Raw genomic sequence first — 15,028 nt, 5'->3', positions numbered from 1 at the left:
ATTAATTGCACCCACCTGGTGTCCCTTGTCTAAATCAGTTCCCAATTAGAGGTAAACAAATGAAAACACGTAGTGGTACTGGCTTCGATGTCCAGAGCTGAGTTTGAGTGCTCTACAGGATGCAGCTGTGATTGTAGCAACCTCTTGGACACTGGTACCCGATTATCTCTGGTCCAGGGCGTTACAGGAGACTCACGATGAACCAGAGCTATGAGATACTATGTACAAAAAGTGCTGTAATTCTGAAATGGTTCACTCGATATGGATGACAATACCCTCAAATTAAAACATTTGTCACTGTGCCAATACTTTGAGCTCACTGCATGTATGCGTTTATTACATTTGAAAACAATATTTCATGAGGTCAATTTTAAACACACCTCATGTATTGGAAAGACCCAGGTCTGTTAACAAGCAGCTGACAGTGCTTACAAAATTCTTGAAAATCTTGCAAAGAGCCAAAAGCAGAGGAGACACACAAGTTTCCCCCACAAGTCTGTTTAATTGATAGTTAAAATAATTAAAAGGCTAAAGATATGCTGTATCAGTACATAGCTAGGTGATGGATGTACTGTTATTGGGGACAACCAGTCACAGCAACACAAGTTGTGGGGGGTGACCTTGACCTGTTCATCAACACAGGAGTTGGAAGAAGTTGATCTTAGGCACTGACCTAAAGTCATAGTTTCACATTTTACCTTAGCAATAATGAAGGATTTTGTGAAGGTACACTGGCCCCAGATCTGTGCCTAATGCCAACTTCTACCCAGTGCACTCAACCTCCCCCTGGAGTGTACAAAACATTAGGAACACCTGCTCTTTCCATGACAGACTGACAAGGTGAATCTAGTTGAAAGCTTATTGACACCACTTGTTAAAGCCACTTGAATTCAGTGTAGATGAAGGGGAGGAGACAGGTTGAAATACGATTTTTAATCCTCAAGACAATTGAGACATGGCTTGTGTATGTGTGGCATTCAGAGGATAAATGGGTAAGAATGGTTTATCATGTTCAGCAGTTTCCTGTGTGTATCACGATTGGTCCACCACCACCCAAAGAACATCCAGCAAACTTGACAACGGTGGGATGCATTGGAGTCAACATGTATCCCTGTGGAACATTTGATACCTTGAACAATCCATGCCCAGACAAATTGAGGTTATTCTGAGGGCAAAAGGGGGTGCTACTCAATATTAGGAAGGTGTTTTTAATGTTTTGTACAAGGAGGGTAGTGTATAGCGCAGTAGTCTCTCTCTCTCTAATTCAACCATTCCAATTACAATCATTGTCAAAACAATAAACCCAAGCCATTTCATTGTTTCATATACAATTTATATTCAGTGTCATATTTCATATGGTACAAAGTTACATTCTGAACTGCAAAGACTCTTTCATAGAAATAAATACTGAAATGGCTAAACTGCGATATGAAACGTCTCTTCTCCTAGAGAGCAGAGAGACAGACACACATACATACAGACCGGCACAAAGGCAAAACACACGCCCTCGTTCACTCCTCATGACAGACACCGTAGTAACACTCACCAGTACAATCTGCTGGTACACAGACCCGACTCCGGCAGAGTGTGTCAAATGACAATTTACTCCGCATCTAGACGCAACCACAGATTAAATGACACCATACTCCCCATCTAGACGTAACCACAGATTAGGGTCGAAAAGACAAAACATACAAAAAGTCAATAATAAAAATAGGCTTCAAATAGTCTCTGAACACTTCAGTATCATATCAACCTATCAGGAGGGATCCTGTTTGGTCAGAGATCAGTCACTCTGTCCCCTAGTGTACAAAAGGTAAAAGGAAGGCGTTGCCCCTAGACGCTTATCTAATGTCAGTGTTGAGTTGTTCCTCCCCTAATTGTTCTCGTTGGGATTTGCGGAGGGTAAATTGATCCTAGATCTGTGCCTATGGGTAACATCTACTCTCAGCATACAAAAGATTCCAGGCGCAGAGAAATCAGCTATTATACACAAACACATCTCTGCATTTGCAGAGATGGCTTAAAAATATATCTATCCATACACCACGAACCTTATAACAAAGACGGTCTGTCAAAATGTTATTGTATCTACAGAGAGACGGGTTGAAAATACTGCTACAACACTGTACATTTACTTTATTCTGATCAACTGAAATTATTTTTCCTTTGGTAACATTCTTTCACGTAGGTATACATACTCCGTCACACTTCAAAAGTCCATAATGCAGATGAACATTTCCTTTTTTTTCTTTAAAAACTTTCAAACCTAAGGCAACAGTTGATTTTTGTAAAATGTCTGCAAGCTCTAGCTGGTGGGAAGGAAGATGAAAGAGCAGGATGGGAGAGCAGCGGCCCAGAAACTATAGTCAGAGACCCTGTTCCAACACACTTAAAGTGCAACCCTGCCTTCCTACCTACCTTCCGTGAGGTAATTAACTACTAATCTGTCTCAATCATCAATCCAACCCAGTTGTAATTACTCCTAGGAAGGGAGGATGCATTTTTAGGTATTGGAATAGGGTGATTCTCTGACCCTGCAGCTGCAGACATGATTGATCTGCGATCTATCAGGTTTTCCATAGACCATAGTCATGGAGAACAACACTGATCCCAAGTCCAGAAAACTGACAATTGATTAAACTGTATTGCGTAAAACCAACATCCATGTTCTCACAAAATAAAATAAAAATGATCATGCAAGAAGAGCACACCTGTATCATTTAGGACACACACGATTGGCTCCATCGCTGGATTGTCCTGTAATACTTGCTTTCTTATTGGACATCATGCAGTTGATTTGGTTTTGCAGATCAAACACCGACATTATTATTCTCCTGTGTGCAGGTGTCTCGTACAGTTTCATACAGTATTGTCTCCTCTGTTCCATCGGTCCTTTACTGAAAGGAAGCAAAGATGAAGACAGGGGTGTGGCCAAAGACAACCTGAACCTACATTGATTCCCACCAATCACCACGCAGTATTTGGACAAAGGGGTTGGTTGGACACTAGGCATACAATATAAAACCAAGTGTAAAACATGACCTAAGAAAATTAAATAAACAGAAATGATTTAGTTTTCAATAATAATAAAAATAATAATAATAATAATAATAATAATAATAATAGAAGAGCAACAGGCTTGTATCAGATTTAAAATTCAATACAATCAGTAAAATTACAAATTAAATAAAAAATAACCGTAAAACAAAAAGAAACATGCAGAGGAGTGAATCTGATTGACCAGCTTTGTTCCTGCTTCGAGCAGGCTCCTCCCATTCTTCATCTCTGTGGCAGGGTTAGAGATCAAGGGTTAAAAGTTCAGGCCTGACTGCCCATGACCTGCCAGACGATCAGGTGACTCCTCTCAGCTTTAGCCAGGAAAGGCTGCAGCTTCAGAGTGTGCTCATCCAGTGGCTCCTCAGTTTCCCCAGCCTCATCACCTACACACAGACAAACATTAAGCCACTTCAATTTATACAAATCTGTATGTTTTCATTCCCTGCCATATACGGACAGTACTTGTCAATTGATTGTCTGATAATACGGTCCTAGCCAACTCACCCATCCTGAAGTCAATGTATCCCTCTCCACCACTCATCACTAGAACAGACCTTTCCTGCTGTTGTTGAGGGTGCTCCTCTACCAACTTGTCACTCCCCACTTCTGCTGCTCCGCCAGCACCTGACGGGATCACCTGACCTGGGGGAGGGAGGACCTTCATCCAGTTAAAAGGCAGGAGGAGGAGAAGAAGAGAGGGAAGAGAAGTGAAATTACCTGGGACAGCCGTGAAGAACTTGACGGCATCTCGGTGACCATGGAAACAGAGCTGAGCGTGAGCCATGGAACAGAAGGGTACAGAGGTTCCAGCTGTCACCTTGTCACTGTTCTCATCACCATACACACGGATTGTTCCACCAGGTTTACCTGGCCCCGCCGTCACCTTATTGGCTAGAGACAGAGCGAGAGAGAGATGAATCATTAAATAGAGAAAGGGTGAATAGATGGAGGGATGAAAGATAAATTAATAATTACAGAGGGAAAAGAGATGGGCAAAGAGACGGTGATGGAGAGAGATGCATTACTTCCCCTTACTGTCAGTGAGAGGTATAGAGATGATGACTCCATTGCCAGTGCCGACCCAGAGACGGTTACAGGATACCATGAGAGCTGTGATCCTGACAAACGAGAAGCCCAGCTTCCCCGTACCTGAGGGAGATCAACATGACTCATTATTAAGAAAATAATGAAGTACGGGTCTATATTTCCTGTACGTGACTTGGGCTTTCTAACGCCATGAATCTCTGTTCCATATTAATCAGCTAACAAGGACACACAAACTCAAACAAGTTGCATAGAACACAACAACAGGTGTTTAAATGCCCTGGGTTCCTCACCCAGCATCTTGCTGACGTAGGGTTCTATGTCGACATCCTGCAGGTGTTGGTGTGTGTGGGCGTGGAACAGTCTCAGAGTAGAGTCCAGTCGGATCGACACCCAGATACCATCTCCATCCCACGCCAGCTGTCTCACCTGGCTCTCCTTACGGGGGTGGGCATCAAATGACTTCTATGGGGGGAGAGAGATGAGAGAGGATGGAAAAGGAGAGGAGGGTTACAACTATAATCTGTGGATGGTTAGACTTGTGTGTTCAGCACGCGAGTCAGTCCGTCTGAGCCTGTGTTTAGCACGCGAGTCAGTCCGCCTGAGCCTGTGTGTTCAGTACGCGAGTCAGTCCGCCTAAGCCTGTGTGTTCAGTACGCGAGTCAGTCCGTCTGAGCCTGCATGATTCCGTGTGTGTGTCAGACATGCCTCTATCTTCATGGCTTTGGGCTGGACAACATAGATCTTGTTCCTGAAGCCACACCAGACCTTGTCGTGAACCACGGTCATACAGCGGATAGAGTGGTGGGGTCTGCCCAGGTCTAACAGGTGGTAGTTGGTCAGATCCCACTGACCATCTGGAGGGGAAGGGGTGGGGGTTAGCAGCAGCATATACAGTGCATTCAGAAAGTATTCAGACCCCTTGACTTTTTCCACTGTTATGTTACAGCCTTATTCTAAAATGCATTAAATCTTTCTTTTTCCCCCCACCCTCAATCTCCACACAATACCCATAATGACAAAGCAAAAACAGGTGAATCCCCTTATTTGGGATTCAAGTAGATCAACGGACACACAAACAAATGTAAGAAAGCATATGGAAACACGTCAGCCTTACCCACTCCTCTGTGGAAGATAGCCAGTGTTCCATCAGCCAGAGACACCAACACTCTCCCCTTCACATGGACGATGCCCAGGACAGAGTCCTTCAGCTTTATAGAGTGGAGACACTTCCTCCACTGGGCCACTGACGAGTGCACGTACACACTGACACGCACACACACGTTTGACTGATGAGATCAATATGAGATTGATAAACAGATCTGATTGATTAATTAGCAGATTGGTGTCTCACCATCCGTTCTGTGCCCCCAGCCACATGGTGGGTAAAACACTGCTCATCTTCTGGGCTTCTTCTCTCATCAGGTCCTGTTCCTCTGGGTTAGGGTTGGAGCTCACACCATCCTTTACCAGATCAGACTCCCTGAGAATGGAAACGGTATGTATAATGCGTGTTTGTGTGTGTGTTTTTGTTTGTCCGTGTGTGTGTTTTTGTTTGTCCGTGTGTGTGTTTTTGTCCATACCTCTGTGTGTAGTTGGCTGGCGACTTCCCAGGGCTAGTACTCTGAACACCCAGAGGGTCAGTGAAGACATGTTCAGTGTAGACTCCCCTCTGACTTAAGTCATGCTCCTGACCTGCGGGACCTGCACTGGCCTCTGTAGCTTCAGTAGCCTCCTCTGCAGCCTTGGAGTCTACACAGGGAGGAGGGAGAGAGAAGAAGAGTAGGCTACTTTTTAAAATGGACCGGGAATCCCATTTGGGAACCAATAGCCCAAATCACATGTTTCTATAACCCTGTAGGGTAGACCTAGGAATTCAGCGGATCATTCCATGGAGAAAGTGAGGTGAAAGGGTTTAGTTTAGAGGTCTTCACTGTTCCGAGTGGGCCTGATATACCCGACAGTCGTAACTTGTCCCTCGGGACTGGGTCGGGTCCTGTTTGATTGTCATCGGGTCTCGGTCTACGTACCTACAGCTGACAGACTGAATGGACCTAACCACAGCTCTGCATAGACTATAGCATATTTATTTTACGCTAATAAGGTGAATGTATTAACTTACAGAAGGCCTAGTCGACATATAGACCTACTTGTTAACCAGTAGACCAACTTGGCTGATAAACATAACATTTTGTCACTCTGGTCCAATCGGGTCTAGGTTCCATTCGGGTTCCGGTCTGATTGTTCTCGGGTTCGTCCGGGTCCATGACCTCTCGTCGAGCTAGCAAACCCAGCAATCACCCACCTCTGGAACTAGTAAAGTATCCACCAACTCGGCACATCAGTCCAGTGTGACTAGATCAGTAGAAACTTCAGAGGGACGTCTCTTACCTGTGTCGGTCTCATTCTCTGGGCTTGCTGTCTGGGGGGTAGCCACCGCCCCCTCAGTAGAGCAGCCAACCACATTGATCCCTGCCAGCACTCCAGCTTCGCCCCCTGAGCCACTACTGGTTGTGCTGGCTTCGAGAGTCCCGCCCTCAGCACCTGACCCCGCCTCCGGGTTATGGGGTACCTCCTCCCCTGCCGGGTAGTCAGTCTCTCTGGCACCTGACACACACGCAAGCACATATATACCCAAGACCACCATATATAAACGTGTACAAACAAACATGTTATGGTTAGCTACAATCAAAATAAATATACGTATTTTGCTGGGACTTGAGTGCTCATATAAAAACGCACACAAACACAGACCTGGCACGCTGGCCATGCAGAGGACGTGGGAGTTGCAGACTAAGAAGTTCTCCAGGACGTTCCCAGGCTGGTTGGCGTCGATGACGATGACCTTCGTGGTGGCCTGAGTACTGGTACAGATCCAGACCAGAGAGGACAGCTCCTCCTGGTGATGCAGCTCCTTCTCCTGCTCCTAAACCACACAAGTATTGTATGAGCGTGCCTGTATTGTATAAGCGTGCCTTTATTGTATGAGCGTGCCTGCATTGGAGACTTTTATCTCCCTCACCAACTTCAAACATCTGCTATCTGAGCAGCTAACCGATCGCTGCAGCTGTACATAGTCTTATCGGTAAATAGCCCACCCAATTATACCTACCTCATCTCCATACTGTTTTTATTTATTTACTTTTCTGCTCTTTTGCACATCAATATCTCTACCTGTACATGACCATCTGATCATATATCACTCCAGTGTTAATCTGCAAAATTGTAATTATTTGCCTACCTCCTCATACCTTTTGCACACAATGTATTTAGACCCTTTTTTTCTACTGTGTTATTGACTTGTTTATTGTTTACTCAATGTGTAACTCTGTGTTGTCTGTTCACACTGCTATGCTTTATCTTGGCCAGGTCGCAGTTGCAAATGAGAACTTGTTCTCAACTAGCCTACCTGGTTAAATAAAGATTAAATAAAAAAATAAAATAAAAGTATTGTATGAGCGTGCCTGTATTGTATGAGCGCATGTGTGTGTGAGTGTGCTGGCTGACCATATGTGTTGTGTACATGTACCTTCAGGTCCTGGTCCAGTTTGTCCAGACTGCTCTGTGATCCTGTCTTCCTGCAATGGCTCTCAGGACCAGGGCTGGTCAGGTCACTGTAGAACACACTGGCTCCTACTATTGACCCCCCGTCACGAGTCTTACCCCCTGACAGGTTCACACCTACAGCACACCAAAGCTACGGGAGGGAGAGACACAGTTAGCAATATGTCCCTATATATATAGAGACATACAAGGTAAGAATAGGTGTACAGACCAGTTTGTGAGCGGAGCTGAGCAGTCCTTTCCTACTGCTCTGCTAAAAACCACTCATCGCTTATAGGAAGAGAAACTGCTGCTCCAAATTCACTCCATTCATTAAAAATCACAATTGAACCAACACCCATCTATTTTTGTGACTACCCAGACCTACCATTTTGTTTTGAAGTATTGAAATCAAACCATATGACCTGAAGGAAAAGTATTTGAATAAACATGAAAAGATGAATGTAAGAAGCGCTCATCATTTCAAATAGGCCACATGTCATATTAAACAGCATATAAACAATCTAAATAGGTCAGGAGCCAGACAGGGAGCCTAAGAAGGAACAAAATTGAATTGCTTAGCCTATATTATGTTAAAAAAATGTCAAGGCTATAGGCTACAAAGAAATACATTGTGAAGCATTAGTGAGCGCTACACCAGGCAGGCAGGGACATTAAGTGGTCAGCATTTGAAAACGACATTTTGTTGTATTTGTTAGGTTCTGACAAACAGAATGAAAAACTAACAGACAACTAATCAAAGCTTAAACCAAGTTTATTCACCAACTGGGTCAAACAGCTGAAAAGATATGTCTCCCCCAGCGCAAGTATTTAGGCAGTCTCCTTTAGGCAGTCTCCTCCTTGCACCTCTAAACACTACATCTTTGTTGTCAGGCATGTTAAGTTACGTGTAATAATAAAAATAATACAAAAAGTTCCTTCTCCCTTCATCTGACCTGACCTCGGTCCACATTCCTCACTAATCCATAGCTATCCAACTTTATCAGTGATCGCAACCAAGTGATTTCCTTTACGGAACTCTCCAGACCCATACTTCTTATCCACCCTCCATTGATCCCACCATATACATTCCTCAAACATGGAACCATTAACTACTAGTTTAGAAAGTATTTATAACTACAACTCAACATATTAAATAATTATATTCTATTAATTGCATATATATGCTGTGACTTACTTAGAATTCATAACAAATTAAACAAAAAATGCCTTATTAGGCTCAGTCTACAGCGCATTTGAATTCACTTTTAGACACATGAGTTTGACCAGTCTGTGACTTCAGGCTCATGTGATGGTGCCCGGAGAACAGGCCAGCAGTGGAGAATACCCTCTAAGGAATGACTTTATTGTTTTTGTAGGTAGGCCTAAAAGGATCTTAGGTAAAACAACCCTATCAAAACAGATAAAGCTCCTTGAAAGAGGTAATATGCCTGGCCTATTGGGACAAAATCAATGATGGCCTATTGTATAAATAATAGAACAAAAATCAACTAAACTTAAAGAGATCTGATTTTTAGTTTATAAATACTTTGCAACAATGACACAGCTAGCTACTCACCTCGTTCCTTTCTGTTAGTATGTACACGTAGTAAGTATTTTTGGGATACCAGTCTTTCCTGACCCCATAATGATTCTTTAGTTGTGGGCACTACATTATCACACGCCCTGCCCTCTCTTGTGCTTGGACCTTTTCATCTTTGTAAGTCACCTGATTTTACACCTGTGTGTTTTATCAGTTTCATTAGGAAAATATTTAGCATACTAGATGACAGAAACTAAAGCAAGGGCTATTAGCAGCACACAAATAAACTACAAATGCATGCTGGGCTGGGCATGGCCTGAGCTTGTGAAGCGAGCGCTACTGGAGCGGGCGAGAAGGCCGAAGCGCCAGCCTTTGGGAAACTCACTCCACGCTCCAGTCAAATTGGGCACGCTCCGCTCTAGCTCACATACTCTGGTATACACACCTTCATGGTAGCATCTTTCTCATCCAGTGGTCGGAGGTAGACCGGTACAGGTAGATTCTTCATCTTGTTCTCGGACGTCTGACCACCGTTGGCCACCTGTAAAATAAAATTGTGTGGTCAAAATACCTGGAGTCGCTTAACCTAACGTATATTAAAAGTCAGCCATATTAAGTAATCCACAAAGAGACTTGAACTACCTTGATTTTCTGTGGCAGGCTCCACCCATAGGCCTGTACCCGGCCGTCCTCTTCCTTCTCAACGTGGGCTTTCACCTGTCTGTACTGGGCTCTCTTCTGCTCCCTACGAGACACCATGTTGCCTGCCTCAGACCTGAATGGGGAGATGCATAAAAAAACCTCCCATCTATTCTGGACACACAATCTGGCATAGATAGATAAATAAACAGAATAGATGGGGCCAAAGGAGGATTAAATCCTCGATAATTGGGTGGATCATGAGTGAATGGAGAGATGAGTAGATGTCTCCAACACTCACTCCTCATTGAGGAAGTCGAAGGCCTTGCTCTTGTCACTGGGTAGCTGTTGCAGCGCTGCGCTCCTCTTTTTCACGGAGGGCTGGACCTGGGACGAGGGGGCGTTGTACTTCACATTGACTGGAGCCGCCTCCGCCGGCTTCTTAGCTGCTCCACCACTTGAACTGAACAACCGGCTGAAACTGGAGGAAGGGATGGAGAGAGGGATACAGGGATGGAGGGAGGGAGAAGGTAGAAAGAAAGAGCAGACAGAGACACATATAGAGGGGTGGACAAAGCAGCGGCAGGGTTTAAGGGATAAATATTCAAATCAAGGGTTGATTTACACCCCACCACGCCCAAGACTACGCCAACGACCAAAAGGAGGGTTTAACAGCGAGCCAGTCTCCACTCAGCAATTTTACAGGGGTTGGGAGAGCAGGGAATGCATTGGTTAATACTGTAACATGAACCAGGCAGTTAGTATGTCAACACAGAACACAACAAAAGTTACAAACTATTACTGCTAATCCCAGTTCTAGACAACGCTTGTTAAGTAAGATAAGTAAGATGAGTGAGATAAGGCTAGATCCAAAAATATCAGGATTCTTTCTGTTTAAGATCAAATATCTACAGTCCATCAGGTCAAAACAGACTTCATGACCCTCTCCATATAGCAGAAAATAGCCTTCCCTTTTGGTAACAACCTGTCTGTCAATTCAGAAATCTGTCCAATCACAGATGGCATACTGCACCTGACTCTGGAATACAACCATCTATTCCACCGTATGCCCAGTTTATCATCACAACCCCATCACACACACCCTCCCACATCCCAACACACCTCCTGCACACATATGACAAACAACAACAACCACAGGCATGATAACAGAGACAGAGGGACCAGAGGGCAACAGGAAAGACAAGGGATTTCTTCATCAATAAACATGCATTTAACATTTCACGCACACACCGCCTCTTCAACAAATAAATGCTTTACCCTCTGCCTAAAATATAAGTAAATTATTAGCCAGATGCATTACAGCCCTCTCCAAAAATACATGTCATTCATAAATTAACCACACACCATAGCCATTCCTACTGAAACTCAACAGGGAGAGTCTGTATTGGGAAATGGCTATTTACAAGACATTTAAGTTAAATACATTTCATATGTGTACAAGGTACACACACCTTCTGTTTGTAGGTGAATCGTATTCAAAACTTTTGACAAAGAGGATAAGTGTTGGTTTTCCTTAGGAGTTTTCAAAAAATGTGAGCTCACTCCGACTTTAAATGAAAACAAAATGTCACTTGAAGTAAAAAGCCATTCCCTGATCAGGCAGGCACTCCCTGCATTTTTTGTTAATGTTGTTTGTTAAAAACCAGATTCAAGAAGACACTTAGCATGGCAAAGGTTTACCTACACGCTGGAGATCAAAACGCGATGTAATTTTTTAAAATATATAATAAAGACAAAATTGAAAACAAAAAGGGGAAAACAGAATCAATGATGGTCAACAATCATAGTGACTTTAGTTTCAGGAATAATGACACCTCTGAGATGAGGAGTGTACGGAAAAATACAAAGAGAATACAAAAAAAAACAGAAACAAAAAAGAAAAGAGTAAAGAAAATTAGATGGAAAGGAGGTGTAGCAGAAAAAGGAGAGGGGTAGCAGAAAAAGGAGGGGTGGCAGGGAAAAGAGGGGTAGCAGAAAAAGGAGGGGTGGCAAGGAAAAGAGGGGTGGCAGGGAAAAGAGGGGTGGCAGGGAAAAGAGGGGTGGCAGGGAAAAGAGGGGTGGCAGGGAAAAGAGGGGTGGCAGAAAAAGGAGGGGTGGCAGGGAAAAGAGGGGTGGCAGGGAAAAGAGGGGTGGCAGGGAAAAGAGGGGTGGCAGGGAAAAGAGGGGTGGTAGGGAAAAGAGGGGTGGTAGGGAAAAGAGGGGTGGTAGGGAAAAGAGGGGTGGTAGGGAAAAGAGGGGTGGTAGGGAAAAGAGGGGTAGTAGGGAAAAGAGGGGTAGTAAGGAAAAGAGGGGTAGTAAGGAAAAGAGGGGTAGTAGAAAAAGGAGGGGTAGTAGAAAAAGGAGGGGTAGTAGAAAAAGGAGGGGTAGTAGAAAAAGGAGGGGTAGTAGAAAAAGGAGGGGTAGTAGAAAAAGGAGGGGTAGTAGAAAAAGGAGGGGTAGTAGAAAAAGGAGTGGTAGTAGAAAAAGGAGTGGTAGTAGGGAAAAGGAGTGGTAGTAGGGAAAAGGAGTGGTAGTAGAAAAAGGAGTGGAGTGGTTGTAGGGAAAAGGAGTGGAGTGGTAGTAGGGAAAAGGAGTGGAGTGGTAGTAGGGAAAAGGAGTGGAGTGGTAGTAGGGAAAAGGAGTGGAGTGGTAGTAGGGAAAAGGAGTGGAGTGGTAGTAGGGAAAAGGAGTGGAGTGGTAGTAGGAAAGGAGTGGAGTGGTAGTAGGAAAGGAGTGGAGTGGTAGTAGGAAAGGAGTGGAGTGGTAGTAGGAAAGGAGTGGAGTGGTAGTAGGAAAGGAGTGGAGTGGTAGTAGGAAAGGAGTGGAGTGGTAGTAGGAAAGGAGTGGAGTGGTAGTAGGAAAGGAGTGGAGTGGTAGTAGGAAAGGAGTGGAGTGGTAGTAGGAAAGGAGTGGAGTGGTAGTAGGAAAGGAGTGGAGTGGTAGTAGGAAAGGAGTGGAGTGGTAGTAGGAAAGGAGTGGAGTGGTAGTAGGAAAGGAGTGGAGTGGTAGTAGGAAAGGAGTGGAGTGGTAGTAGGAAAGGAGTGGAGTGGTAGTAGGAAAGGAGTGGAGTGGTAGTAGGAAAGGAGTGGAGTGGTAGTAGGAAAGGAGTGGAGTGGTAGTAGGAAAGGAGTGGAGTGGTAGTAGGAAAGGAGTGGAGTGGTAGTAGGAAAGGAGTGGAGTGGTAGTAGGAAAGGAGTGGAGTGGTAGTAGGAAAGGAGTGGAGTGGTCGTAGGAGAGGAGTGATGGTGAAAAAGGAGGGAATCTTACAACTGCCAGATGCTGGATTTCTTCTTGTCTGCGGCGGCAGGGTTCTCTCTCGATGCTCTGAGGGAAGATAACAACATATTTCATGGAGTCATCACTATTCAGCGGAGATAAAAACGATCTTGTTACTCAACTAGCTAGAGTCACCAAAGACGGAACGCACTAGAAGGGGTGCACATTTATTAATAAGAACAATGTGTGGGTGGAACACAGAAGACAAAAACTCTTCAATATGCATCACTTTGTTTTGGAGTAGCTCAGCTTTAAAAGGCGCTGCTTGGTCAATCCGATGTCTGCATTGGCGGTCATGCGGCCTCTGCAGAAGTCAGGGCATTCATACTTCTTGCGTGTCACAGAGCAGTGCAGAGGTTTTGAGCAGAGCTGTCGTCAAGTGAGTTTATGTTTATACAGGACCTCCAGCCGCCACCAACCGTCAACCAATCCTGTCAATGTGGAGCTATATGGAGCCCTCCGCATTGGTACAAAATTTGGGAGGCCCACAGCGGCACTAAATTTGGCCTCTGCATGCCTCCGGAGGCTCCGCAACTGCGTCACATCATCAATACGAAGCCTTTTTTAATCAAGCATAAATTGGCTCTTAGTTACAAGATTACCTCCTCCCTCTCCCTCTTCTCACCGTATCATCTCTGTCCATCGTACAGCTTCCTGTAGCTCCATCAGTCTCTCCTTGTACTGGTTCCTCTCCATGAGGACTCTGGCCATCTCTACCCTGGTGAACCTCTTCCTCTGAGCAGTGGGAACATCCGCCTGCCAGGAGTGGTATCAGCACCCTCATTAGACACTTCCACAAACAACTCACACACACAAACAACTCACACACACAAACAACTCACACACACAAACAACTCACACACACAAAAAACTCACACACACAAAAAACTCACACACACAAACAACTCACATCTTCCTCACTCTTGGTCTTCACTTTGTCTTCCTCTGCCACCCGAACCCTAAGAGAGAAACACACCATGTGATGAACACACATACCGGAGATGAACACACACACATGCTTGAGACGAACACACACAGGAGATGCCTGGGGATCTCATATTAATCTCAACAGGGGAACGAACAGACAGAGAAAGAAGGCAGAGTAAAGACTGACCTCCTGAGTTCCTCCTCTAGCTCCTTGTTCTTCTCCTCCAGTCTGGTCTTGGCCTGAGTCACAGCATCCAGCTCTCCCTGCAACACCTCCTTCTCACACGACAGCTCATCTACACGCGCTATCAGGTCATTCTTCACCACATTCAACGCATTTCTGACGCAACCGTGAGGACAGAGACTAGTCAGCATGATCATTAGGCCCTACACCAACTTTCTCTTGGCCACTGTTTCTGCATCCTGGGGACCCAAAGGGGTGCACATTTCTGTTTTTGTCCTAGCATTACACACCTGATTCCACTAATCAACTCATAATCAAAACTTTGATTAATGGAATTGGGTGTTTAGTGCTAGGACAAAAACAGAAATGTGCACCCCGTTGATTCCAGGACCAGGATTCAGAAACAATGCACTAGGTGAACTCTTTGACGAAAGCCAAATCCCTCTGTGAACAGAAGGTGGCAGTAGTTTGAATTTACTACACAACGTGGGACATTCTTGCTCTGGCAAATTAATAATGTTCCATTGATTTCTTGAGCATGGATGCAGGTGATTTGAAAACACGCCTTACTTGGTCTCCAGCAGCTGAGTGTTCTCATGGATGAGGTGCTCCACTTCACGACCCATACCTTCGGGGAAAAGGAGGGATGAAAAGGAAACATTTTTAATAAGAAATGGGAATTCCTCCAGTCTAAAATGGAACGACATAAAACAACATGATACACACATTCCTTCAGTCTTACCAAGAAAGTTAAGGTCTGAGTCTGACACCCATGCTGGCAATGTGAGGTAGAAAACAAAACTGATTAACTT

The 15,028-nt window shown here is 44.5% G+C and overlaps 1 protein-coding gene across 3 annotated transcripts in view; it reads right to left on the bottom strand.

Annotated features, from left to right (window-relative positions):
- Nucleotides 1–2,122: 2,122 nt before the first annotated feature.
- The window catches only part of LOC135512029 (C-Jun-amino-terminal kinase-interacting protein 4-like), a 49,882-nt gene continuing 36,976 nt past the window's right edge, over nt 2,123–15,028 (bottom strand). For 2 of the 3 annotated variants that reach the window (XM_064933623.1, XM_064933625.1), the window contains 20 exons: nt 14,787–14,844; nt 14,220–14,372; nt 14,016–14,064; nt 13,731–13,861; nt 13,097–13,153; nt 10,131–10,310; nt 9,833–9,965; nt 9,636–9,731; nt 7,634–7,801; nt 6,859–7,030; nt 6,496–6,711; nt 5,688–5,856; nt 5,459–5,587; nt 5,222–5,370; nt 4,813–4,961; nt 4,398–4,569; nt 4,096–4,209; nt 3,778–3,951; nt 3,565–3,702; nt 2,123–3,443 (listed from right to left, as the gene is read on the bottom strand). In XM_064933623.1, coding sequence (XP_064789695.1) covers nt 3,322–3,443; nt 3,565–3,702; nt 3,778–3,951; nt 4,096–4,209; nt 4,398–4,569; nt 4,813–4,961; nt 5,222–5,370; nt 5,459–5,587; nt 5,688–5,856; nt 6,496–6,711; nt 6,859–7,030; nt 7,634–7,801; nt 9,636–9,731; nt 9,833–9,965; nt 10,131–10,310; nt 13,097–13,153; nt 13,731–13,861; nt 14,016–14,064; nt 14,220–14,372; nt 14,787–14,844 — 2,729 coding nt within the window. In that variant the 3' untranslated portion in view covers nt 2,123–3,321. Of the gene's footprint in view, nt 3,444–3,564; nt 3,703–3,777; nt 3,952–4,095; nt 4,210–4,397; nt 4,570–4,812; nt 4,962–5,221; nt 5,371–5,458; nt 5,588–5,687; nt 5,857–6,495; nt 6,712–6,858; nt 7,031–7,633; nt 7,802–9,635; nt 9,732–9,832; nt 9,966–10,130; nt 10,313–13,095; nt 13,154–13,730; nt 13,862–14,015; nt 14,065–14,219; nt 14,373–14,786; nt 14,845–15,028 lie in introns of all 3 variants that reach the window. The other variant, XM_064933624.1, reaches the window with a different exon arrangement.

This window comes from Oncorhynchus masou, chromosome 24, assembly GCF_036934945.1.
Source record: "Oncorhynchus masou masou isolate Uvic2021 chromosome 24, UVic_Omas_1.1, whole genome shotgun sequence".
In the NCBI taxonomy this organism is placed as follows: Eukaryota; Metazoa; Chordata; class Actinopteri; order Salmoniformes; family Salmonidae; genus Oncorhynchus; species Oncorhynchus masou.
Note: the sequence above shows the minus strand (reverse complement) of the source record. Positions and strands in the feature narration are given on the sequence as shown.